Genomic DNA, 22,231 nt, shown 5'->3' on the forward strand with positions numbered 1-22,231 from the left:
TCTAAAGATAACTTACGACAGTCTCTTTCATCTTCTTCATCACCACAGTCATCCTGTCCATTGCACCTTAGATTTATTGGAATACATTTCTGATTCTTTGTACACTTGAACTGACCTGACAGGCAGACATGTGTGTCTGGAAGATAGGTTAAAAAAAAATTCCAGATGAGTTTCTCATTAGAATTTAAATCATCTTAGCTAAAGATCTTAGTCAGTTTTTGAATTCTGTGCTACACATAATCACTTACCACAGTTGAGTTCATCAGAATTGTCCCCACAATCATTTTCTCCATCACAGATAAAGGCTGGCAGAGCACAAAGTCCAGTTCCACACTGAAAACGTCCTGGTTGACATTTAAATTCAGCTGAAAAAACAAAACAAAACAAAAACCAAATCTTGCACAGTTGCATACAGAGTTTATAAAACTTATAAACAGCGCTTTTCTGCTATTCAAAATGTAAACTGAATTATTTTAAACTATGTATGAACCCCAGTGTGTACGTGTACATGTCAGACAGAAGTTTCATGGATTTTCCCTTTCTGAATAAACTGATCAAATATATGGAATGATTCAAGCCCCACTGAAGTTAGTGCAAAGACTCCCATTGATTTCAATGGCATTTGGATTGGCCCACAATGAGAAAATGTCATGAAATCATTTGGATGTTTTTATATCTATTTCTTTATATTAAAAATATATATCTTTAACCTATAACAGAGGTTAAAAAAATCTCTTTAAGTTCAGAAAAATTACCAGCTCTATCCCAGGGATGGTAATGTGCCAATTACATTATTACTCTTCAATGGACTAATTGAATATATTTATAAGTTATTAAATTAGGATATACAGACTCAACCAGAGTATTCTGTAGTTACTAAACCATAGCTGAACACACATTTTTCAATTATAAGATCGTAGTACTAAGGCTGAGGAGGGTCTCATTTACATGATGACTGCACAATTATTTCTCAGTAATGATACAGCATTGCAAAAGTAAAGTAATTATCTAATCTTGCAACCATGTCTATTACTATTTATTTGTAAGCATCAGTGTGCTAAGCGATGTACAAAACAGAAAGGAATACACAGTCCCAGCTCTGTGGATTTTTTAATCTGAACAGAAAACACAAGGACCCACTGGGACACCAAGAGGATGATGCTATCTTAAGTGGATGATTATCGTTTCTATTTGTAAAAAGAAAAGGAGTACTTGTGGCACCTTAGAGACTAACAAATTTATTTGAGCATAAACTTTCGTGAATTACTGCTCAGTTCATCGGATGCATTCAGTGGAAAATACAGTGGGGAGATTTATATACATAGAGAACATGAAACAATGGGTGTTACCATACACACTGTAACCAGAGTGATCACTTAAGGTGAGCTATTACCAGCAGGAGAGCCGGGGAATGTGGGGGGGAACGTTTTGTAGTGATAATCAAGGTGGGCCATTTCCAGCAGTTGACAAGAACGTCTGAGGAACAGTGCGGAAGGTGGAAGGGGAAATAAACATGGGGAAATAATTTTACTTTGTGTAATGACCCATCCACTCCCAGTCTCTATTCAAGCCTAAGTTAATTGTATCCAGTTTGCAAATTAATTCCAATTCAGCAGTCTCTCTTTGGAGTCTGTTTTTTGAATTTTTTTTGTTGAAGTATTGCCACTTTTAGGTCTGTAATCGAGTGTCCAGAGAGATTGAAGTGTTCTCCAACTGGTTTTTGAATGTTATAATTCTTGACGTCTGATTTGTGTCCATTTATTCTTTTACGTAGAGACTGTCCAGTTTGACCAATGTACATGGCAGAGGGGCATTGCTGGCACATGATGGCATATATCACATTGGTAGATGTGCAGGTGAATAAGCCTCTGATATTGTGGCTGATGTGATTAGCATTTATGTGCCTTAGGGAAGAAGTCAGCTTTCAATGGGGATTTGAATAAAGAAAGGGTGGAGACCAAGAGCAATGATTTTGGAAGGGATTCCAGAAGGCAGAAGGGAAGTTGATATGGAAACAAGATGAAGAAGAAAGTAAATTGGTGAAAGACAACTTTGTAAGGGTGCCAGGTTGAGATAAGAAACAGCAGAGATGCAGATGTGGAGGTCCCTGTGCAAACCTTTGAAAGGGAAAGTTTGATTTTGATGTGGAAAGAGACAGAAACTTCCTATTGAGGAGGTTACAACAGTCCATAGTGCCTCTGTCAGTTGTTTTCTTTTTCAGTAAAAGTTAAAAAGTACTGAAGTGTACTAAACATGTATCCCTAACTCTGGTTCCTAAACAGAATAGGTTATACAAGCTATCAGCTGCCTGGGGATTCCCCGATGCTGGAGGAATCCTCAGAGAGCTGGTTAAATTATAACAGGGATTCACCTGGGAGACCAAGATTTGTCTGAAGCTATAAATGTATATGCAGTAGATAAACCATCTGTGCTGACAAGTTGCCAAATGGCTGTGACAAAACATCTTGCTAAAAGGATTAATGCCTGTCCTCTCTAGACAATGAGAGAATCTGGAGTTATTACTATTGAAGGGATTATTATATAAATCTGAGATTCCTTGAGTTCTGGGTTTGACCAAAGCCCAAGAAATGGTACATAAATATATAATCTGGTGAAGGAAAATATGACCAACTAGAGATTGGTCAAGAAAGATTTGTAACAAACCCAAGAAATACTTGTAACAAATCTTACCGTGAATTTATTGCAGAATAATTTCCTTAACTGCAAGTGCTTTCTCAACTCTTAGCCCAGAACAGAAATGAGATAAGACTTGTGCAAGAAAAACCAATGTTACTATCCCAGCTAAAGTAGGTAAAATATGCCCATTCTTACATTCTGATATAGAAATAAAATGAAAAGGAGTACTTGTGGCAACTTAGAGACTAACAAATTTATTTGAGCGTAAGCTTTCGTGAGCTACAGCTCACTTCATCAGATGCATTCAGTGGAAAATACAGTGAGGAGATTTATATACATAGAGAACATGAAACAATGGGTGTTACCATACAAGATGAGGGTATGCAATCGGTGCAAACTGAATAGTCCCATTAAGAATTTACATATTAGTGTTTTGTCAGTGTTGGAAAGCTTTAAGACTGAATCCTTACATCCACAAATTGATCCTCAATAATGTGAGAGTCAGAAAAATTGATCTACTTTTTAACATATGGATGAGACACTCCACAGGTGACAAGGCAATACTCCAGTTCTCCCAACATGGAGATTTCCAAGCTGATCAAAAACATGGATATTGTGTTCCACAATGGAATGACCTGCACTTCTCTCTGTAAAGTGTATAATCAAACAGTTCTAAATCAGATTAAGATTTTGTTCAAATCAGAAATGAGTCAGTTATCATCATAATTTGCATAAAATATGGAATGGTAAAGACCCTGGTGATGTGTCATTTTCTCTTCAAGCTTTTTCCCCCCCAAAGGTAAGCCAAAGTTCAGACCTTCTGGCCAACAAGGAATAAACATTCAGCCCAAAATGTGCCACGGAGAGTATGAAGTGTTTGTACCATGTATCGTATCTGCAACAAGTAGACACTATTCAAGAACACCAAACTCAGACTGGTTGTTTTCTGATAAAGGTAGCTGTTCTGACAGTTGATGCCTATTCTGTTCTTTATATAGATTCTTTCAGGGCTATCATTTCCATCACCTGTCTACAAATCTTTTGGAATCTATCAGCTTCCAGCGACCAAGATCCAGAACTCTGAGTTGTGATAATACTCCAGCAGTTGCTCAGATTGTCTACAACTGAGACTTACTGTGCTGTCAGACATATGCCTCCCAAGAATGTCCTGGGGAATCCTATTCAACAAAAACCAGCATGGCATCCCAGGAAAACAGGAATTGTCTTCTCCTGTTTATGTGTAAAGTGGACACCCAAATGATAGAAATGTTCATGATCTAAACTATTTTATTTTGAAGATTTCAAAGGCATATTAGTCCTCAGAAAATTCAAGGCCATCTCTATCTCACATATAATAGCTGTGTTTGCTGCCACAGAGACCAGACTATTGGGAGTGACAGGCAGGAAGCCTTCATATTAAACGCAAAAAAGGAGGAAAGGAACCTCACAGTCATGTCCTTGAGAGACTGTTCACTGAGTAACCTGAGTTACTGAGGTACCACAATCATCTTTCCTCTCAATGTGAACTTGTAATTTCCAATTTAAGGAGACGTAAGTGTGTTAGCTCTGACTGAGCACACTAAAAATTATAGCGTAGCAACAATATAGCATAGCCGCTCAAGCACGTACCCATTCAAGATGCTAGGTACATACTTGGGTGGGTAGCCCTTCCTGCCACTACTACCACAGTGACTACATTTCAATTTTTAGCCTGCTAGCTCATTCAGAGGTAGCATAGGTATGTCATCCTTGAGCTGGGAATTACATTTTCAGCTTGAAATGTAGATGTCCCCACAGTTAAGGGAAGCCTACCTCACTGAGTTTTGCAAAGTATTGAGATGAGGTATGTTATGCAAACCATTTATTTTGCTTTACTTCCATTTTCTCTCTTTTTTTTATAAATCTGTAGACAACACAAAATGCTTCAAGCTATAAAGAGAGGTGATAAGGGGTAAAAAGTTTCTGGAGCCTCACTCTTGGTCTTGATCATATGTGGCACACAGAGTTATGGCCTATCCTCTTAAAATACATTGCAAAGAGGAGTAGCAGGAGACAAAGAGAAGAAGCCTGATGACCAAGGAGATGCACATTGGCAGTTGGGCCAAGTGACGAATACTTATCCCTTCTATAGCACCTTTCAACAAAGAATTTCAAAACACTTTACAAACATCCGGGCCTCTATCTGAAACCCATTGAATACAAGGGAAAGACTCCCATTGACTTCAGTGGGCTTTGGCATAAATGATTAAAACCTCCTAAACCCATGATATAACAATATTTATTGATTCCCATTTCACAGCTGGGGAAATAGTTACAGACTATTTAAATGGCTTCCCTGAGAGTAACTGGCAGAACCACAAGTATAACCCAGGGTCCTGAGTCTCAATTATTTTCCCAAAATAATATAAAGCCATCAGAGTGAGTGATCATTTTATTATTATTATTATTAGCTTGAGGTACTAAACAAATAAGAGGAAATTAGTCCTCTTTTTGGGGTGACAATATCATGGGATTGTTTAAATAGATATTCTTATATATCTTAATGTTCATTTAATGTTCATTTACAGAATTTTTTGGCTTTAAGAATTTCAGGTATAGTATTAGTATTTCCACCCCTAAATCTCTTCTTTTTTCCTAATATCACTATAAAATAGTGTCTTTTGTCTAGTATGTTATATATAGTTACCTCATGTGGAGAGAGGAGTACAGTATTTTTTATTTTGCTATGTCATTATTCTTTTGTATGTTTAAAATTTTATGTACTAACTTATTTTTATTTTCCTTTTTCCCCTTGATACCTTTTACCTGAGATATTTCTTTTTGGGGACTTTAATTAATGAACAAACTGTATTCAGTGAAATGATTTTTTTAAAATAGTTTCTGAAATTTAAGATTAATATTTAAGATTATATTTTAATGAAACACTTAACAAGAGTAAACTAAAAATCAATCTGGTATTATATAAAAAAATAGTGTAAATGGAACAGGGTATAATAAAATATTTTTTGAAACCTTTGCACTTAAATTAAGGGTACTGAAACTCCTCTAGTTTTGTTCACACTTTGCACATTGTAAAGCTTAAATTGTAAAGTTTTACATGTTACTCAGGATGAAACTATTGCATGTGATTTACTACAATGTCCATGTGGTAAACAGACAAGTTGGTAAGGAGCAGAGTTCTAGGTAGAGAAATGAAGTAAAGTAACTTATAAAAAGTGACAGGTTTCAGAGTAGCAGCCGTGTTAGTCTGTATCCGCAAAAAGAAAAGGAGTACTTGTGGCACCTTTGAGACTAATAAATTTATTTGAGCATAAGCTTTTGTGAGCTACAGCATCCGATGAAGTGAGCTGTAGCTCACGAAAGCTTATGCTCAAATAAATTTGTTAGTCTCTAAGGTGCCACAAGTCCTCCTTTTCTTTTTCTCAAAAGTGAAAAGATCAAGTATTTTTCTATTGTTGAACTTGTGACAATGAAAAAGGTATCATAACAAAAGATTTAGAAGCATATGAGAATTGCTTGTTGTTATTCTGATTCAACATATTTCTTTGTTAAGATGTGGATTACAAATTTTAGTGCACAAGATTAAAATGAAATGACTGTGAATTAGAATTAAAGAGAAATGCAACGGGGTGAACATTTTTCGTTGTGAGTACAAATTTCAAGGTACAATTAGGATTGCCAGTGTGGGTGGGATGTATTCCTGGAGGATTCATCACTTGACATAATCTTTAATTAAACATTTATCTTTAATTCTTGGAGACTCCAGGACAATCCTGGAGAGTTGGCACCACATGTACAATGCACTCATGATCTTTTGATTTTTGGAGATACAGTAAATCACATAAGTGGTTAGTGATTGACGATGAAAGGTAGCATCATCCTCTAGACATTAAAATATAGTAAACCAATGCAGGAGAAACAGCGTTTTCCAATACCTAAGACAACTTGCATTCCGCTGTCATGGAAAACCCATGACAGCTTTTCTCTGGGATGCTGAGAACATCATCATGATTGACTTTAAGCTATCTAAAACTTGACAGGGGGAATATTACAGTGGCTACTGTATGAAGTATGAGAGACTATCAAGAAGAAATCTGCTGATTCTGCACTACTACCAGCACAGTGTGCCACAGTTACATAAGATGATTAGAAATAATGCATCTCACAGAATCATTTGTACCTGAATTGTAAGTTCTAATCCCCAAAACATCCTTTTGCATTATTTGTTAAGACAGGAAACTCTGTGTGAAATGTATCCAGAATTGTAGCAAGAGTCACTTAGAGAAAAGTTGAACAAATGTCACTATTCGGCTTTAAAAATCCAACTTGAACACAGTTTTTCAAGAAACTAAGAAAAAGTTAAACTATGATTTTGGAGCAGTTTAAGATTTGAAAATATGTATTATAAATTCTTGCAGTTTGTTAAGGATTTTCAAATGACACTTAGCAGTGATCATCTTATTTAACTTTCTAACTTTTGCATTACAGTATCTTATACAAGAACATCATGGAAAAAGAAGTTGGATTTAGAATTCAGAATGTACTTACGACATTCTTCAGGTTCATCTGATCCATCCCCACAGTCATCTACAGTGTCACATTTCCACCAGAATGGAATACATTTATCAGTTTTGCAACGGAACTGTAGTAAGAAATGGAGGGAAAAAGTCTTAAAATATGAATATTTTTCATGCAAACAAAATAATTTATGAGAAATTAGACTCATAGCTCAAAACTTACACCTACTGTTTCCCTAATGTGCATCTACAGTTGATTTAGTACAAGATACTGTTCGAGGAGCGTTGGCCTAGATCTTCAGCTGGTGTAAATCAGTGTAGCTCCAATGATAGTAAAGCTATCCCATTTTACAACAGCTCAGGATTTGGTCCTTCAATTTTAATTCAAAATAGAAATTTACATTCCTTAAAGAACTGTTATTGGGTCTCTTGAAGCAGATATTTAACAACATTCTTTCAGAATGAATCTGTGTAACAGCAGATATTTTGAAGTTGCTTAATAATTCAACTGAATATACAGTTTTGTTTTTATACAATCACTTTTATGTAAGTTGAATCAAATCAATGGAACAACAACCTAATTCTCCTGATTCCTCAAAAGGCAAAAAATCTGTTAAGTAAGCTCCTTCATAAGGCCCAATATTGCCCCAAATCTCAATTAGAAGCTCTGCTGTTCCTTCACTATCGCTGAGAGAAGAATGCTTCTAGGAGTTAATCTGAAACCACCAATTCTTTTTGCCAATAACATCAAGTGGTAAAGTCTAGGTAGTTTAAGAATACTGGTAATCTATTTTAGTTTTTCTATATCTATGCTTATCCCTGGTTATTTATGTGCTGCACAAAAGTAAGGAGTACAAAAGCCCAGAAACAGAACATGTTTTACTTTGTAAATTCCATCAGGGGAGAGGAGTGTGACTGAGTATACATTTTCTGTTTGTTTGTTTTGTTCAAAGAGCATTGATCCTTAAGGAAGTTTTCTTAAAAGGTTTGTTTTTCACCTTAATCTGAATACCATTAAATCAGAGCTCAGTCTAATTTTTTCTTCCAGGGACTTCCACAGGCATGATATTGCTATCAATTATGCTTTGTGATCTGTATTTAGAACTGAGGTATAAATGCTGAATTATTATTGTGGAGGATAGCTGGGAATCGCTGAAGATAAGGTTGGTCCTGTGAAGTAGCCAGGTCCCAAACACTTAAGTGGCCTTGTAGAAAAGGACTTTCAAGTTCTATTCTAAAGTGGATGATGAAGTACACCCACGTTGGCCTCTAGCATAAGGTGTGCAGCTGCAAGCCATACCACCAGCTCCAATCTTTCTCCAATGTTTATGGCCAAGCTCAGGTAGAGTTAATTGCAATAATTCCACCTGCTAATGTGGAAAATAGAGATGATAATGGCTATTTCCTCATAAAAGAAAAAAATCCACAAATCTAGAGTCACTCACTCATTTTGCTTAAACCATCAACCAATTTTAACTTTTGGTCATCAGTGGCCTGGGAAAATTAAATTTAAACCATTAAAAAACCTTGGGATGAAAATCTCCTCATCCCATTACGTCTCACACTTGACATAAAGATCATCTATTGGCAAAAAATTCCCTCTTTTCTCTTTGCTTGGCAATACAGCTTTGCCTGTTCCCTCTTATTTGAGGACCTAGCCATTGTAATCTATACTTTCAACATTCCTAGGTTGGACTATTGCAGTTCACTCTACCTGAACTTGGACACAAACACTGGAGAAAGAGGTCACTTGGCTAGATCACCATCATCTACTTTAGAACAGGGTTGAAAGTCCTTGAAGAACTGCCTCTGTCACAGAAGCATGAGACTTAGGGAAGAATACAGGTGAGTCATGTGTTCATTTAGATAGAATTCTCTAACCACCTTTGGTCAGACCTTTGGGTGTGTTCTTAAGGATATGATGTCCGGGAAAAAAAACAGTATAGACAGGATCAGCCATCAGAGTTTGAATCTCTCTTCTACCCTGCTTGCTGAGGTTCTCACTACCAATTCAGAAGTTTTCAGAGACAAGTGCAACAGAGAATAGATAACCATAAGTTTGAAGGGAGGGCCCATGAGCATTGAAAAAATCAGGATGAGATCCAAAGGAAGAATCAGTTCCTTGATAGGTGGAAAAACTCTTATTAGGAATGTTATAACCTTTATGATCAATAGGTTTGAAATGATAGATTGACCCTCTACAGATAGATGATGTGCCGAGAATGCTGCCAAGCATATTTTCACTGAGCTCAGTTCACTGTTTCAGTATAGACATATTGATACTGAAACTTCCTGAGATTTCCCCAAGATTGTTGGCGACACCAGAGAGAAAATCTTGTTCTTTTGCGGAAATTTTGAAAAGAGTAACCTTATCTTGAACAGAAAGATTTCTGGAGCCATGAGAATAACCTCTTTCTCACACCAGTAACAGCTTAGTTCTCACATAGATAAACTAATTCTAAAATCGGTCTTTCTGAGATACGGGTTACTAGAAAGTTCAGCCACAGTTTTATATGATCTATTATTCTGATTAATCTTGATATGTGATTATACTCAGATGGAGAATCCAGTGTACCTATGGCACTAGGGCTGTTACCTACATTTTGATGGTGCTTAGTTGTCGGATTCCAATCAGCCATTCTGGAGAAACTCTAATGTAGCTAAAAGAAAAGGAGTACTTGTGGCACCTTAGAGACTAACCAATTTATTAAAGCATAAGCTTTCGTGAGCTACAGCTCACTTCATCAGATGCATATCATGGAAACTGCAGCAGACTTTATATATACACAGAGAATATGAACCAATACCTCCTCCCACCCCACTGTCCTGCTGGTAATAGCTTATCTAAAGTGATCATCAGGTGGGCCATTTCCAGCACAAATCCAGGTTTTCTCACCCTCCACCCCCCCACACAAATTCACTCTCCTGCTGGTGATAGCCCATCCAAAGTGACAACTCTTTACACAATGTGACTGGTTTATGAATGAATGAAACCAGTCGGAGAACACTTCAATCACTCTGGTCACGCAATCACAGACATGAAGGTCGCTATCTTAAAACAAAAAAACTTCAAATCCAGACTCCAGCGAGAAACTGCTGAATTGGAATTCATTTGCAAATTGGATACTATTAATTTAGGCTTAAATAGAGACTGGGAGTGGCTAAGTCATTATGCAAGGTAGCCTGTTTCCTCTTGTTTTTTCCTACCCTCCCCCAACCAGATGTTCTGGTTTAACTTGGATTTAAACTTGAAGAGTGGTCAGTTTGGATGAGCTATTACCAGCAGGAGAGTGAGTTTGTGTGTGTATGGGGGTGGGGGGGAATGTGAGAAAACCTGGATTTGTGCAGGAAATAGCCCAACTTGATTGTCATGCACATTGTGTAAAGAGTTGTCACTTTGGATGGGCTATCACCAGCAGGAGAGTGAATTTGTGTGGGGGGGTGGAGGGTGAGAAAACCTGGATTTGTGCTGGAAATGGCCCACCTGATGATCACTTTAGATAAGCTATTACCAGCAGGACAGTGGGGTGGGAGGAGGTATTGTTTCATATTCTCTGTGTATATATAAAGTCTGCTGCAGTTTCCATGATATGCATCTGATGAAGTGAGCTGTAGCTCACGAAAGCTTATGCTCTAATAAATTGGTTAGTCTCTAAGGTGCCACAAGTACTCCTTTTCTTTTTGCGAATACAGACTAACACGGCTGTTACTCTGAAACCTGTCTAATGTAGCTGATACCACTTTCTGATTATTATATTTGTTATTGCAGTAGCATCTGGCAGTCAGGGCCCCATTGCGCTGAGCACTGTACAAAGAGGCAATCCTTGCCCCAGAAAGATTTCCGTTTGCACTGGAAACATTACTTGACCAAATCAATGAATGAGATTTCCTGGTTGGGTTCTGTCTGGTTACAAAAATGTATCAAGGCTAATGGAAAATTCCAGCTGAATTACACTTCTCTTCCAATGCCCGTACTGTAAACCACAGATGTTCAAGATGAAGGAGTTCCTGATTCAAAAGGTATGTTGTTTTCTGGAGGTGCAATGTGGAATACTTGGTTATCTGTCAAGTCCAAAGTGCCCTCTGGGCCAGGAGAAGACATTCCTTTCCCTCTTTTCTGTACTTTTATGTGAACTCTCTTGAAAGGCAGAAGATTCTTCTCTACCCAGTATATTGTTTCCACTGCTGTTTAAAAGTTTTAACCTCTGGTATGACCCTGAATTTTGGAATGGATATAAAAACTCATGCCTGATGCCTAAATAAATCTATAACAGGAGGTAGGAGGAGACTTCCCTGTGAGCACCATAATTACCCCCTTTGTATTTTTTTGCACCTTCTGCTGAGGTTTGGTTCTGCGTTGGCTATCAGCATTTTGCTAGTACTTAGCTGTCCACAAAGGAGCATTTGGATGTGATCTGGGAATGACACCTAATTTTGCATTGCATCAGGAGTATAGTTCCATGACCTCAGAAGGAATTTCTGCACTGCATTTTGAGAAGCCCACTCAGGCAATGAAGGCAGTGCCTGGCACCAGCAATCGTAGCAATTGGAGATAATTAGCTACAGATGACAACTGCTAGGAAATGAATAATACAATGAAGTTCTGGATCTTTGCAAATCTTTCCCATAGTGGCAAAATATGACCAGAGCTATGTCTGTTTTGATTCTGGGGGACAACCATTCTCTGTATTGGGTTCAGAAAGTTCTTGATGTTTGATCAAATGGTGAGCATGAATTCCTTTCAGCAGTTGCCCAGTTATAAATGAATGTGTTTCTCTGAGCAGGGTACTAATTGGCATGTTGTCTGTGAATGGGAATATGTGCTTAACTTGCAACATGAGCAAGTCCTGTGATTACCAGAACTTTCTTAAAACTCTGGATATGGAGGAGCATCCAACATTTCCAGGTGGTCTTCCAGTCAAATACTAACCAGGATCCCAACCCTGCTTAGCTTCCCACAGCAGACAAGTTCTGGTGCGTTCAGCATGATATGGCTGCAGACACAGAGCAGAAGAAAGCGTCTTGTATTGGAATTGTGAGCAAACATACACACACACTGATTTTTCTTGGTCATGCTGATACTTTTGTTGACTTGGAGGAAAGTTTATGTAGCTTTCCATGTAAGTCTTTGTTCCAGATTTTGTCCTCCAGGGTTATAGTCCCTTCTTGGTCACCCTTGGTGTTGGTAATGACTAACACATTGCTATGCTGGCTTTTATAGTGAGAGTTGAGACAATTTACTATCTCAGCTTACTAGATGTCTGTGGGATCCTGCAAGGTTGCCTGCCCACTCCCCTGGACCAGCTAGCACCCATGTACATACTGTAGGAGCAACCTAGTACCTCTATGTGCTTTCCTCAGTAATTCAGGAGTCATACTGAGCATGGGAAGGAATTTCTCACTTTTCTCTCTGTAATCTCATGATGGTGTAGCTTCACAGGGAATGGAATCCTCATATGTTTCATTTCTGGTCTCAGAGATCCTGAAGTGCTCCTTTTGCTTTATGTGAAGCCTGCCTGTGGAGCAGGGGAGGGATGAAGAGAGAAAAAACCCTTCCTACCTTTCAGATTCTGAGCCCCTTTCCTTGGCAGAGCAAGGGTTTACGGTTGATGATCAGATGGTACAGATCCTATTCCACTGTTACCTAATCTGAAATCCCTTTCATTGCAAAGGGAGATACTTGGGTGCAAGCCAGACAGACACAATTCCAATTATTTTGCACCCTGAGTAAGAGTTTCACAGCAGGGGCAGACTTCTCCGCATGCCCAGACATGCAGAAGGTGTGGGAGGGGCTGTGAGCTTGATACAGAGCACTGTGAGAGCTTCTGTGCAGAGAAAACTCCAGGAAACACTCCCTCCAAGAGGGGGAAAGCAAAGAAGGGGTTTAACCTCTGATTTTAACCCCACACGTTCATTAACGATACTAACTGCTGCCTTGAAAAGATGATGCTTTCTTTTGACATTTTGGGACCTGAAGTCTCTGGGATTTGCAAGACTTACCCAAGAGCATCATAAAAATCTCAAATCATCGTGTGTGGAAGGGGAACTGTGTAGCAGCCTGTCTTCCTTCCTCAGAGATGAGGACCCATTTCAGTATCTGGGAGAGGAGGACTTTTTGATCCTTTTGTGTGTGTGGGGGGGATTTTCCACATCCAGCCTGGGTGTATTGTGGGAATTACCCACTGAGCTGTCTGGATAGCATCTTCCTTGTCCTTAGACTCTTTCCCCAAAAGGCTCAGAAGCTCCTGATAGGGCTTTTTTGCACTGGCATGGTTGCTCCTCAGGGCAGGGTGTGAACTGGGTATGCTGGTCCAACTCTGAGCTCCATACCCTGGCAGCATGAGAGTCAGCTGGCTGTGAACTGACAGGACATAATTCACCCTCTGTTTCCTCACATGTGGAACAAAACTTAGATTTGGCCTGGTGTTTGTGGGACAACTCTACCATTTTTGAGAAGGGGCAGAGAAATCCTGGAGGGGAGGCACTGAAGTGCTTGATCTGGGTGATTGAAACGACTACACTGACACATACCCGATCCAGCGGATGAGGAAAAAATATTATATGATGCTTCTGCAGAAAAATGAATAAAAATAATGTTATAAAACAAAATTGTCTGGATAAATTGAAATGCCAATTTGTTCCACTGCTGGAGGAAGAAAATCTGGTGGCCTTTTTTGAAAGGCAGACCTTAGTCCTTGAGTCCCTAGCAACCACGCTGGAGTGCCTCCAGATTCCATAGGTGGGGAAGCAGATTCACCATGAGTGAAGAATGAGGAGAGAGGCTCTGCAACAGAAAGTGAATTAAAGGAGCAGGCTTCTCAGCTGGACTTTTATGGTCTCCTGATACCCAAGAAGTTGTGAAATGTTCCTGCTGATATGGCCAGGTTATCCATAAAGGATGGAGGACAATGAAAGGATTCTATGTAAAAGTACCCAGGAAGCCTGAGAGACCCTGGAGATGAAGTTCTTAATGCAGCATAAGAGTGAATGTGACCCCCACAAGAAACCACAACTCCTTTGTCTGGAGAACTATTCCAGGCCTGCAAGCCCACCCACATGACAGAAAGGCTGACCCAAAAGCCCTGAGAAGTGAAATTCAATCAGGAAATGCAGTTATATTTCCCAGGACTGAGGAAGGGCCCCTCAACTTGATCCCTCTAGTACAGAACGTAAGGTGGAAGCACATACAGAAAGTAGAAGTGTGTTGGCACTGAGAAACCTGTGGCAACTCCAAAGAAAGGGTGGTAGATCTTACAGATTGTTGTCACTGGAAAGATTGGAGGTACCTTTGGTTTGAAAAAAACACAACCAAGGTCTCTGATCTGCTTATGGCAATGTTTTACTTCCTCCTCTGCAATGACACTGAGACCTACTCTCAGTTCCATTTCTTATCCTTATGCTTTAGACATAAGAACAACAGAAGAGCAGAACCAAGGCTTTTATAAACATCAGGTGTCACTGAGATCCTGAGTTTCCAGTAAGGAACCCACTTAGCCGGTGACTTGCCAGTTGCTGAGCCAGTCTCCAGTACTGAAAATATGCTTGAATACTTTCTTGCCCAGGAGGAAGCACCACCAAAGTCCCTCACAGTGAAGGTGCCACTGTCCTAACACACTGAAATGATGAAGCTGGTATACTCTGCAATGGAGCAAGTCTGAAACCAAACTCCAAATATTCCTCTCCAATTTGAAACTGAATTAAGGTGCCAATCCCATCATCAAGGACTTGTGTTTCCAAATAGGCAAAATATTGTTTCACAGTGCCTCCCTCTCACCTCCAATCTTCTAAGGAACACAGAAAACATCCATCCTGTGCTGTACTCTTATACACTGATTTTCCAGCAGGTACGTAAGCCCAGGTCTCTCCCTGAATTTGGCTCATTTTCTAAATGAGTGATTTAATAAAAATGTAATATAGATACAACTAAAAAGGTCATATCCTACATTAAAAATAGTTAAATTAAATTACACATTATTCTTTGAGGTGGACCAAACTGCTTTAGATCCAGTTAAGTGTTTTCAAACATTGCAGCTGGTAATGGGTAGTTAGATCAATTTGCTACCAAACTTTTGTTAATATTTTCCTGTAGCATTTGCTGTTATGTTTATTCAGATCATTGTCAGAGATACTGTCAGAAAAAAGGAATAGCTGTGATACCACACCTGAGAAGACTACATTCCAGAAGCACTATTTCTAGTAATTTGGACACATCATAGTGCTTCATTACTTTGTACCCAGTGTTCATGGGTACCTTGCAGGTATGGTACCTGCAAATAGTGAATATTACCATTGTAACAGAACACTCATTTTCAATGACTGTAAAGAATAATCTATAATTTTTTTTAAGTTATATCATAAAAGATAGTAAGTCTGACATCAGCTTGGGAAACACAATATGTCCCTTTTGATGAACTTTCATATACAGGAAGATGACTGAAAGGATGCTGAAAGTTATGAAAAATCATAACTGATACATTGTAGAAACATGTAAAATGCATTTAAAATTGCTTCTCTCTCTATCGCATTATTGTGATTTAGAGTCCATTATCTGACAATAGCTAGAGCTGGAAACAAGTGCTATATCCCATGGGAAAAATGGAATTTCTAGATTTTTTTTTCCTTTTAATAGCCCTTAACATCTGAGAGATATTAGAGCTTTTACCTATCACTGGTCCAGGATTTAACATTTCTTCAATTTGCAGTTAATATAATCTGAGGCAGAAGTTTCACATTCTAGGGGGTATCATGGTTTGGGGTTCAGTCCAGTGGGGTCTTGTGTCCTTTCTTACCCTGTAACCTGAGTGGCTCACAATGCTTTGCTACTATAGCTCCCAGCCCAGAAGGCTCACATTCAGCAACAAGTGAGCAGGTCACATCCAAGTGTCTGTGTGCTATGCAGCCACCCCTAGTTCAGCAGCTCTGACCCTAGCAGCCTGTCTACTGCCCTACAGCCCCACCTTGGCTTCCATCAGCCTTAATTACAACCAGCCAGGTGACCGCAACACACTCCCAGTCCTGAATTTTCCCAAAACCACGTGCTTGCAATGCCCAGCCTTTCCCTGGACAGTTCAGAGAAATAATAAGGTTTGTTTGTTCCTTTAAAGAGACAAAAGCACAAAATAGCTTATTAACTTAACTTGGTTAAATACACTTCCTTTTCCTGAAAATAGAGCATTGAGTTGGTTTATAGTAAAAATAAAACAAATTTTATTAACAGGACATAGATTAAATGATGAAAAGTAAAGTGAATAAAATTGGAAAAGGTTACAAGTAAATCAAAGGGAAACATGCATCTAAAAGTCTAAAGCTTAATCTATCAAGGTATAGGCTTTGTTCAGGATGGCTTCTCACCCAGCTTCCTTCTTCCAAGCTATTGCTGACATTTCCTCAGTCAGGACCTTCCACAGAAGTACAAGGCATTGGCTCTCCTTCTCTTTCAAGGTGACAGATCTTTGGCTAAGCAGGTTTCTCTCCTATATTTATTTCCCAGAGATTCAACTCTTCCTTGGTTTAAGGACCTATCTTTCTCAATTTGGGAGAGCTCTGGTCCCTTGTGTCTGTCTAGTGATGGATGCCAAATATGGCTTCTGTCATTGCTTATATCTTCCAAAGTTCAATTATCTTGTTTCAAAAGGCAGGATGACTTCATGCTGTTTTTCCCTTCCTGTGGGCTTCCCATCTCCCTATATGTAAATGAGGCTTCCATTGTTTTGATTCCACCATGCTTAATTTGCATAGGAAACAGGTAAATAGCTGTGAAATTCCCTCCAGCCTAGGAGAGACCCATTTCTCCCTTTGTTTGGACACAGACTATGGAGACTAATATCAATATAATTCCTTATATAGTGTTGATACATACATTTTACAATGATATTAATCACCCACTTAAAGCAGGATTAAAATCCCTTGGTTCAACACTTTAATGGCAGAATTTAGTCTTTAAATTTGGCACAATAACTCTTCTGAAGGCAACTGAATGTACTGTGCTTTTTTTAAAAAAAAAAATATATATATATATATATATATATATATATATATATATATATATACACATATACATATACACAACAACTTTTTCAGAGGAAACAAAAATATTTTCTTTCTGAAATGTTGCCCTCATGATATTATGGTAGTTTACCTCCTTCTTGTTAAACAATGAGTCACACAAGCTCTAAGCTTCATACACAAATATATTTTCATAGCACCTCAGGTATGTGATTTTCAAATTTTATATTTAAACACAAATCATTCTTCTCTTCATATGTCCTAAGATAACTGATCTCCACAAAGAATAGCTGATGTTACTTCAAAGTTGTGCTGTGGTTTGGTGAACTCCTTCAGGTGTGCACCACTTTCATCAGTATGAACATTTGGCTGTAAGTAAAGCTGCAAATATACAGTAAAATGGCAACTGACTTACCTGACTGGCTGTGCAGTTTGACAAGCAGGTCTTGTTATCTGCAGCAAGGTAAAAATTAGTGGGACAGGCACAAGTGTGTGTTTTGCCAGGAGCTAAGAGACACAAGTGACTGCAGCCACCATTATTTATCATACACAAATGTTTAGACACTGTGAATGAAAAAGAAAAAAGAATATTAAAACCTATCAATCAACATGCTGATTCACAGGGGAAAACCCCCAAACAAATAAAAAACAACACAGGCAACTTTCTTTTCTCTTTAGGGAAGCTTCTAGTAATATAAACCTGTTACCTCACCATACTTTAAATCTCTTTTATGGTAAAAGGGGAAGTAAAATGCACTAGGTACAAATTACATTATTTTTACAATGTCGTAGTTTATAAAAAAAAAGCATTCCTTAAAAACAAAAACAATGAAACAACCACTTTTTTAGCCATCGGTCTTTCAAATTGTCTTATTAAGGAGCACAAGAATTTTGTATGAGGCAAATTAATTCACTAATAAAAATGAAGATTTGAATGCTGAAACAATGAGAGAAAGCACTAACCTTTTACAATGGTGCTGCTAATTTGCTAATCTAGACCAGCTGCCAAATTTTATTTAACTAGAACTGTAATACACGGACGGTAGAGGATCAGAGAGAGAGAGAGTTATAATACTGTCCTCCTTCTGTAGGTTTTTTGGGCCAACTATTGTTTAAATAACTCTAGGGCTTGATAGACACCAGTATTTCTTTAAATTGTTAACTCTCCTGGTTTTGTAATAATAATATTGAAAGCTTTGCTAATACTTTATTTCTCCTTTGCTGGACTGATTTTATCATCTTTGAAACATAATATAATTTTAATAATTCAGTTGATCTAGTCAATAAGCTGTTCTTTAATCATTTCAACTTGATATTTAGTTACTTAAGAAATCTACCAAAACCATTCTACAAATACTTATAATTATTGCATAAAAATGCCCAATCCTAATACAAAAAAAAAAAAACAGAATAAAAATAAATAAAACATCAGTGAATTCAGAAATTAGATGTTTGTGAAATATGCTGATGTGCTGTCTGAAAAGCATGGATAGAATAATTACCATCAGGTTGTCTATAAGAATGATACACCTGGATATCTGTTATGGCATGCCATGAGTTAATCAGTGATATTCTGTCTGCTCCAGAGGTTTTGTGGGCACGGCTCAGTGACTTGGTTTTCCCATCTGTCCAGTAGATGTAGTCTTCAAACAATGTTAGTGCAATCACCCCTGGAATATCTTGATTTGGGACTGCAATAGGAGATGGTAAGATTAAAGTTCAGTCTTGGAAGACTGCCAGTTAAAATATTCCATACTGTATGGGCTGACAGATACAACCACTATATAACTTCTTGTAAATAACTGCCTTGACAATCTGTCAAGCCTGGAGGGTATTTTACTACCAGTTAAAATAATGCAGGATTGGGTGCAACAGCTCTGCTTGCATATATTTAGTTGGCCCAACCACTGCAAAGAAAATGAACGAATTTCAGTTAACAAATAATTACGTCCAGATTCTAAACAAATTACATGTTAAATTTTAATAAAGTAGTTAGCATATATATTTAAGTTAATTTACTCTGCTAAAGGTCATTATTTTGATTTTAAGGGACTACAACTTATTAAACCATAACCAAGATGCACCTTTAGATGTACTGTATTTTAACACCATTAAAAGCTATTCAAGTCACTTCTTTATGGTGACATATTACAGCTCACAAGATAAACTAAAAAACAGCTTTTCTGCTAACAGAAATGCAACAATGGTTAAAGGCTTACTGCTGTATATATTTACTTTTTAATACCAACAATACATATCACAGGTGAAAATAGACAATAACTTTTATTCTAACTCCCAGAATAGAAATCCTAACTGGGTTAGGGATTCTCAGTTTTTCATGTGAAAAATCTACATCATTCAGAGCAAATGAATTGTTAAAGTACATTATGTAGTGATACCACTGTTACAGTGCAGAAATACGTTTTTCTTATACTTTATAAGATTTAAGTATAACTTCAGTAGTATGTTACTCCATGAGTTCTCTCATTGAAACCACTGGAAGCACTTGTGGCGTAGCATACTATGAACACCCAGAAGGACAGCAGAATATGGCCCACATTGTTCTGAACGAGCTTAACAAACACTGAACAAGCATTGTTAACATTCACTTTTGTAAAATTGAACAAACCCAGGTTGTTCAGGTAAATATGCATTTTTTATAGATTTACTTACTTGCCTACTGTAGCTTAAAAAAAGAAAAATCAATCTGTTTAAAAAACCTTATGACAAAACATCCCGAGCTTTGAAGAAATAGTCCAGTAATGATACCATGAGATTTAAGAACTTCTGGAAAAATTATAAAACACGTAATTATGATGAGGAAATGGCAGACAGATGTTATGTTTGAGGTTATTTTGAAAGGACGGTACTGAATGCATGAATCTGACCAACTGTCCTGAACTAGATGGTCAAAAAGGAAATTAGCAGTATGAAATGGATATTTTCAAGTTACTTAAAACTACCGTTGTACAGTAAAACCTGGAGACAAGTGATATTTTTTTTCTTAGAAACTGCATGCACCTGGTATGCATAGTTGACAAGTTGGCCCAATTACAAGAAAACTGTAAAAAAATAACATCAAGTGTCACCCACAGGTATTCAGTTGATGAATAAACCTTGAAAAAAAATAGAAACATTGTGTGGGCTGAAGTTTAACAGGTGCTTATTATACATTTCAAAGTCAATTCCAAAACTTTCAACATTGCCTAGAACTCCTCCAATAATATTTTTTTGCATGTTAGCATTGGTTCAGATGGAAATAAAACATACACACATAGAGCACCTACACATTCCTACTGTATGATTTGTTTTTCTTAAACTTTTGAGTTGTATTCAGTCAGAAGATTTATGTTATGGCACTTAGAATTGGTGTTAAAATGCAGGTTTAGGTGGTGGGGAATTTTCATCTGAACTCATCAGAACCCTTGTGCCACATATATAATAGAAGCTGGTATTCACTTTATATACTACCATTTAATATATTCATGAGCATAACATCAAATTCCACCATGCCTTGTACAAGCATTGTTATGTCATTCATTCTGCAGTGAATAAGTATATCTTCCAGTTGCTCAAAACATTTTTTATGCTAACCCTAGTGTGTCTTGTTTGGCAGATATGGCATGTAAAACACTATTATTCATAACTGTCAAGTCAACTGATGGATGCTTTTGTTTGGAATTAGGAGTCTTTCTACAAAATGCCATATATATCTTTAAGGGTCATTTTTAATATTTAGAAATTGTATCTGACATGGCTTTCACTACTTTTTCCCTTAGCAATGTTTGTTGTGGTACAATTTTAAAAAGCTGTAATAATCTTTTGAACCGGAGATTCTTTCCCGCTTGTCTGCTCTATGTATGGTATGTAAGTACTGACAACAATAAAGCATCACTAAAATAGTGAATGTATTTGCATTGCAGAAGGTGAAATAAATTAGAATTCTAACTTGGGGTATTTCACTTACAGCTATTAAAAGTATGAGTTACCATTAACATAAAATTTATTTCCCAAAAAGGAATTCATTTAAAAATACAAAAGTAACAATAATTTAGTTAAAATGGAAAATGTGTTACCGAGTTTTCTGGGGCTGACCTGTCTCCTAGTATGAGAATTGGAATTTGTGCCCCTCTTTCTGGAAATATCAGAGGACATTCAGACTTATCCCTGGGGCTTCTTTCATGGCTTAACCAAGCCCTTTCCAAAGTACCTTCCAGTTACTAAACCTGAGATTTTCAAAGTCATTCTTAGAAAGTTTGAACACGCAGTTCCCATTAATTTTAATGAGAATTAGAAGTTCAAATTCTTTATGTAACCTTGAAAATCTCAGCATAAATATTTATTAGTTGACTAAATCTAAATATCTTACCTTACTTCACTGTTAACTACAAGCATGAGCACTAAAGAAATGATTGTAAAAATGCCCAACGGACTTAGTTTGAACGGGAAGAATTAGGGGGAGGTCAATCTGTGAAGGAAATCATGATGTAACAAATGTTCTATTCTGGATTCTGACATCTTCCTGAGTCTGAGACATCTTAGTTATAGCAAGAAATAAGAAAAATAGTGAAAAGTGTGGGAGAAGGGTGAACAAAGAATGTTTCTTCTTCGCTAAAGTTAGTATCTCAATCTATTTGGTCATCACTTCTTGGAGCACCTTTCTGCCAAAGAATGCTTCTGCAGAGTATAAGTCAGGCCTGTAGATCTTTACAAAATGTTGATTCATGACAAGATGACAATTTTCCATTTGTTTTGTGGTGGCTGATTCACTTTCTGCCCAGGATGCTACTACAGACTGTGTTGACCAAAATAAGTCTCTTAAGCTGAATATCTTTCAGTGATACAGCATTTGATTCATTTTTTTACATAGAGGATTTGAATGCCCTCAGGCAAAGATATTTAGGGTGGAAGGCAATAAATAAAGGTTTTCTTAAACATGCATGTACTCTGTGCCTCCTCATACTCTCATGTGAGGGTGTAAAAGACAGGGCAGCTGCGACCCTTCCTCAGCTCCTTTATAGTTCAAAGCCAATGCTGTTGAGGACTCAGAAATGTGGGGACAGATCATGGAA

At 37.6% G+C, this 22,231-nt stretch overlaps 1 protein-coding gene across 12 annotated transcripts in view; it reads right to left on the reverse strand.

The window, feature by feature from the left end:
* Window positions 1-22,231, reverse strand: part of LRP1B (LDL receptor related protein 1B) — a 1,327,274-nt gene that overhangs the window by 195,086 nt on the left and 1,109,957 nt on the right. For all 12 annotated transcript variants that reach the window (XM_073305381.1, XM_073305383.1, XM_073305382.1 and 9 more), the window contains 5 exons: window positions 18,662-18,850; window positions 17,575-17,723; window positions 7,186-7,279; window positions 249-365; window positions 17-136 (listed from right to left, as the gene is read on the reverse strand). In XM_073305381.1, coding sequence (XP_073161482.1) covers window positions 17-136; window positions 249-365; window positions 7,186-7,279; window positions 17,575-17,723; window positions 18,662-18,850 — 669 coding nt within the window. The remainder of the gene's footprint in view (window positions 1-16; window positions 137-248; window positions 366-7,185; window positions 7,280-17,574; window positions 17,724-18,661; window positions 18,851-22,231) is intronic.

Source organism: Lepidochelys kempii, chromosome 11 (genome assembly GCF_965140265.1).
Source record: "Lepidochelys kempii isolate rLepKem1 chromosome 11, rLepKem1.hap2, whole genome shotgun sequence".
NCBI lineage: Eukaryota > Metazoa > Chordata > Testudines > Cheloniidae > Lepidochelys > Lepidochelys kempii.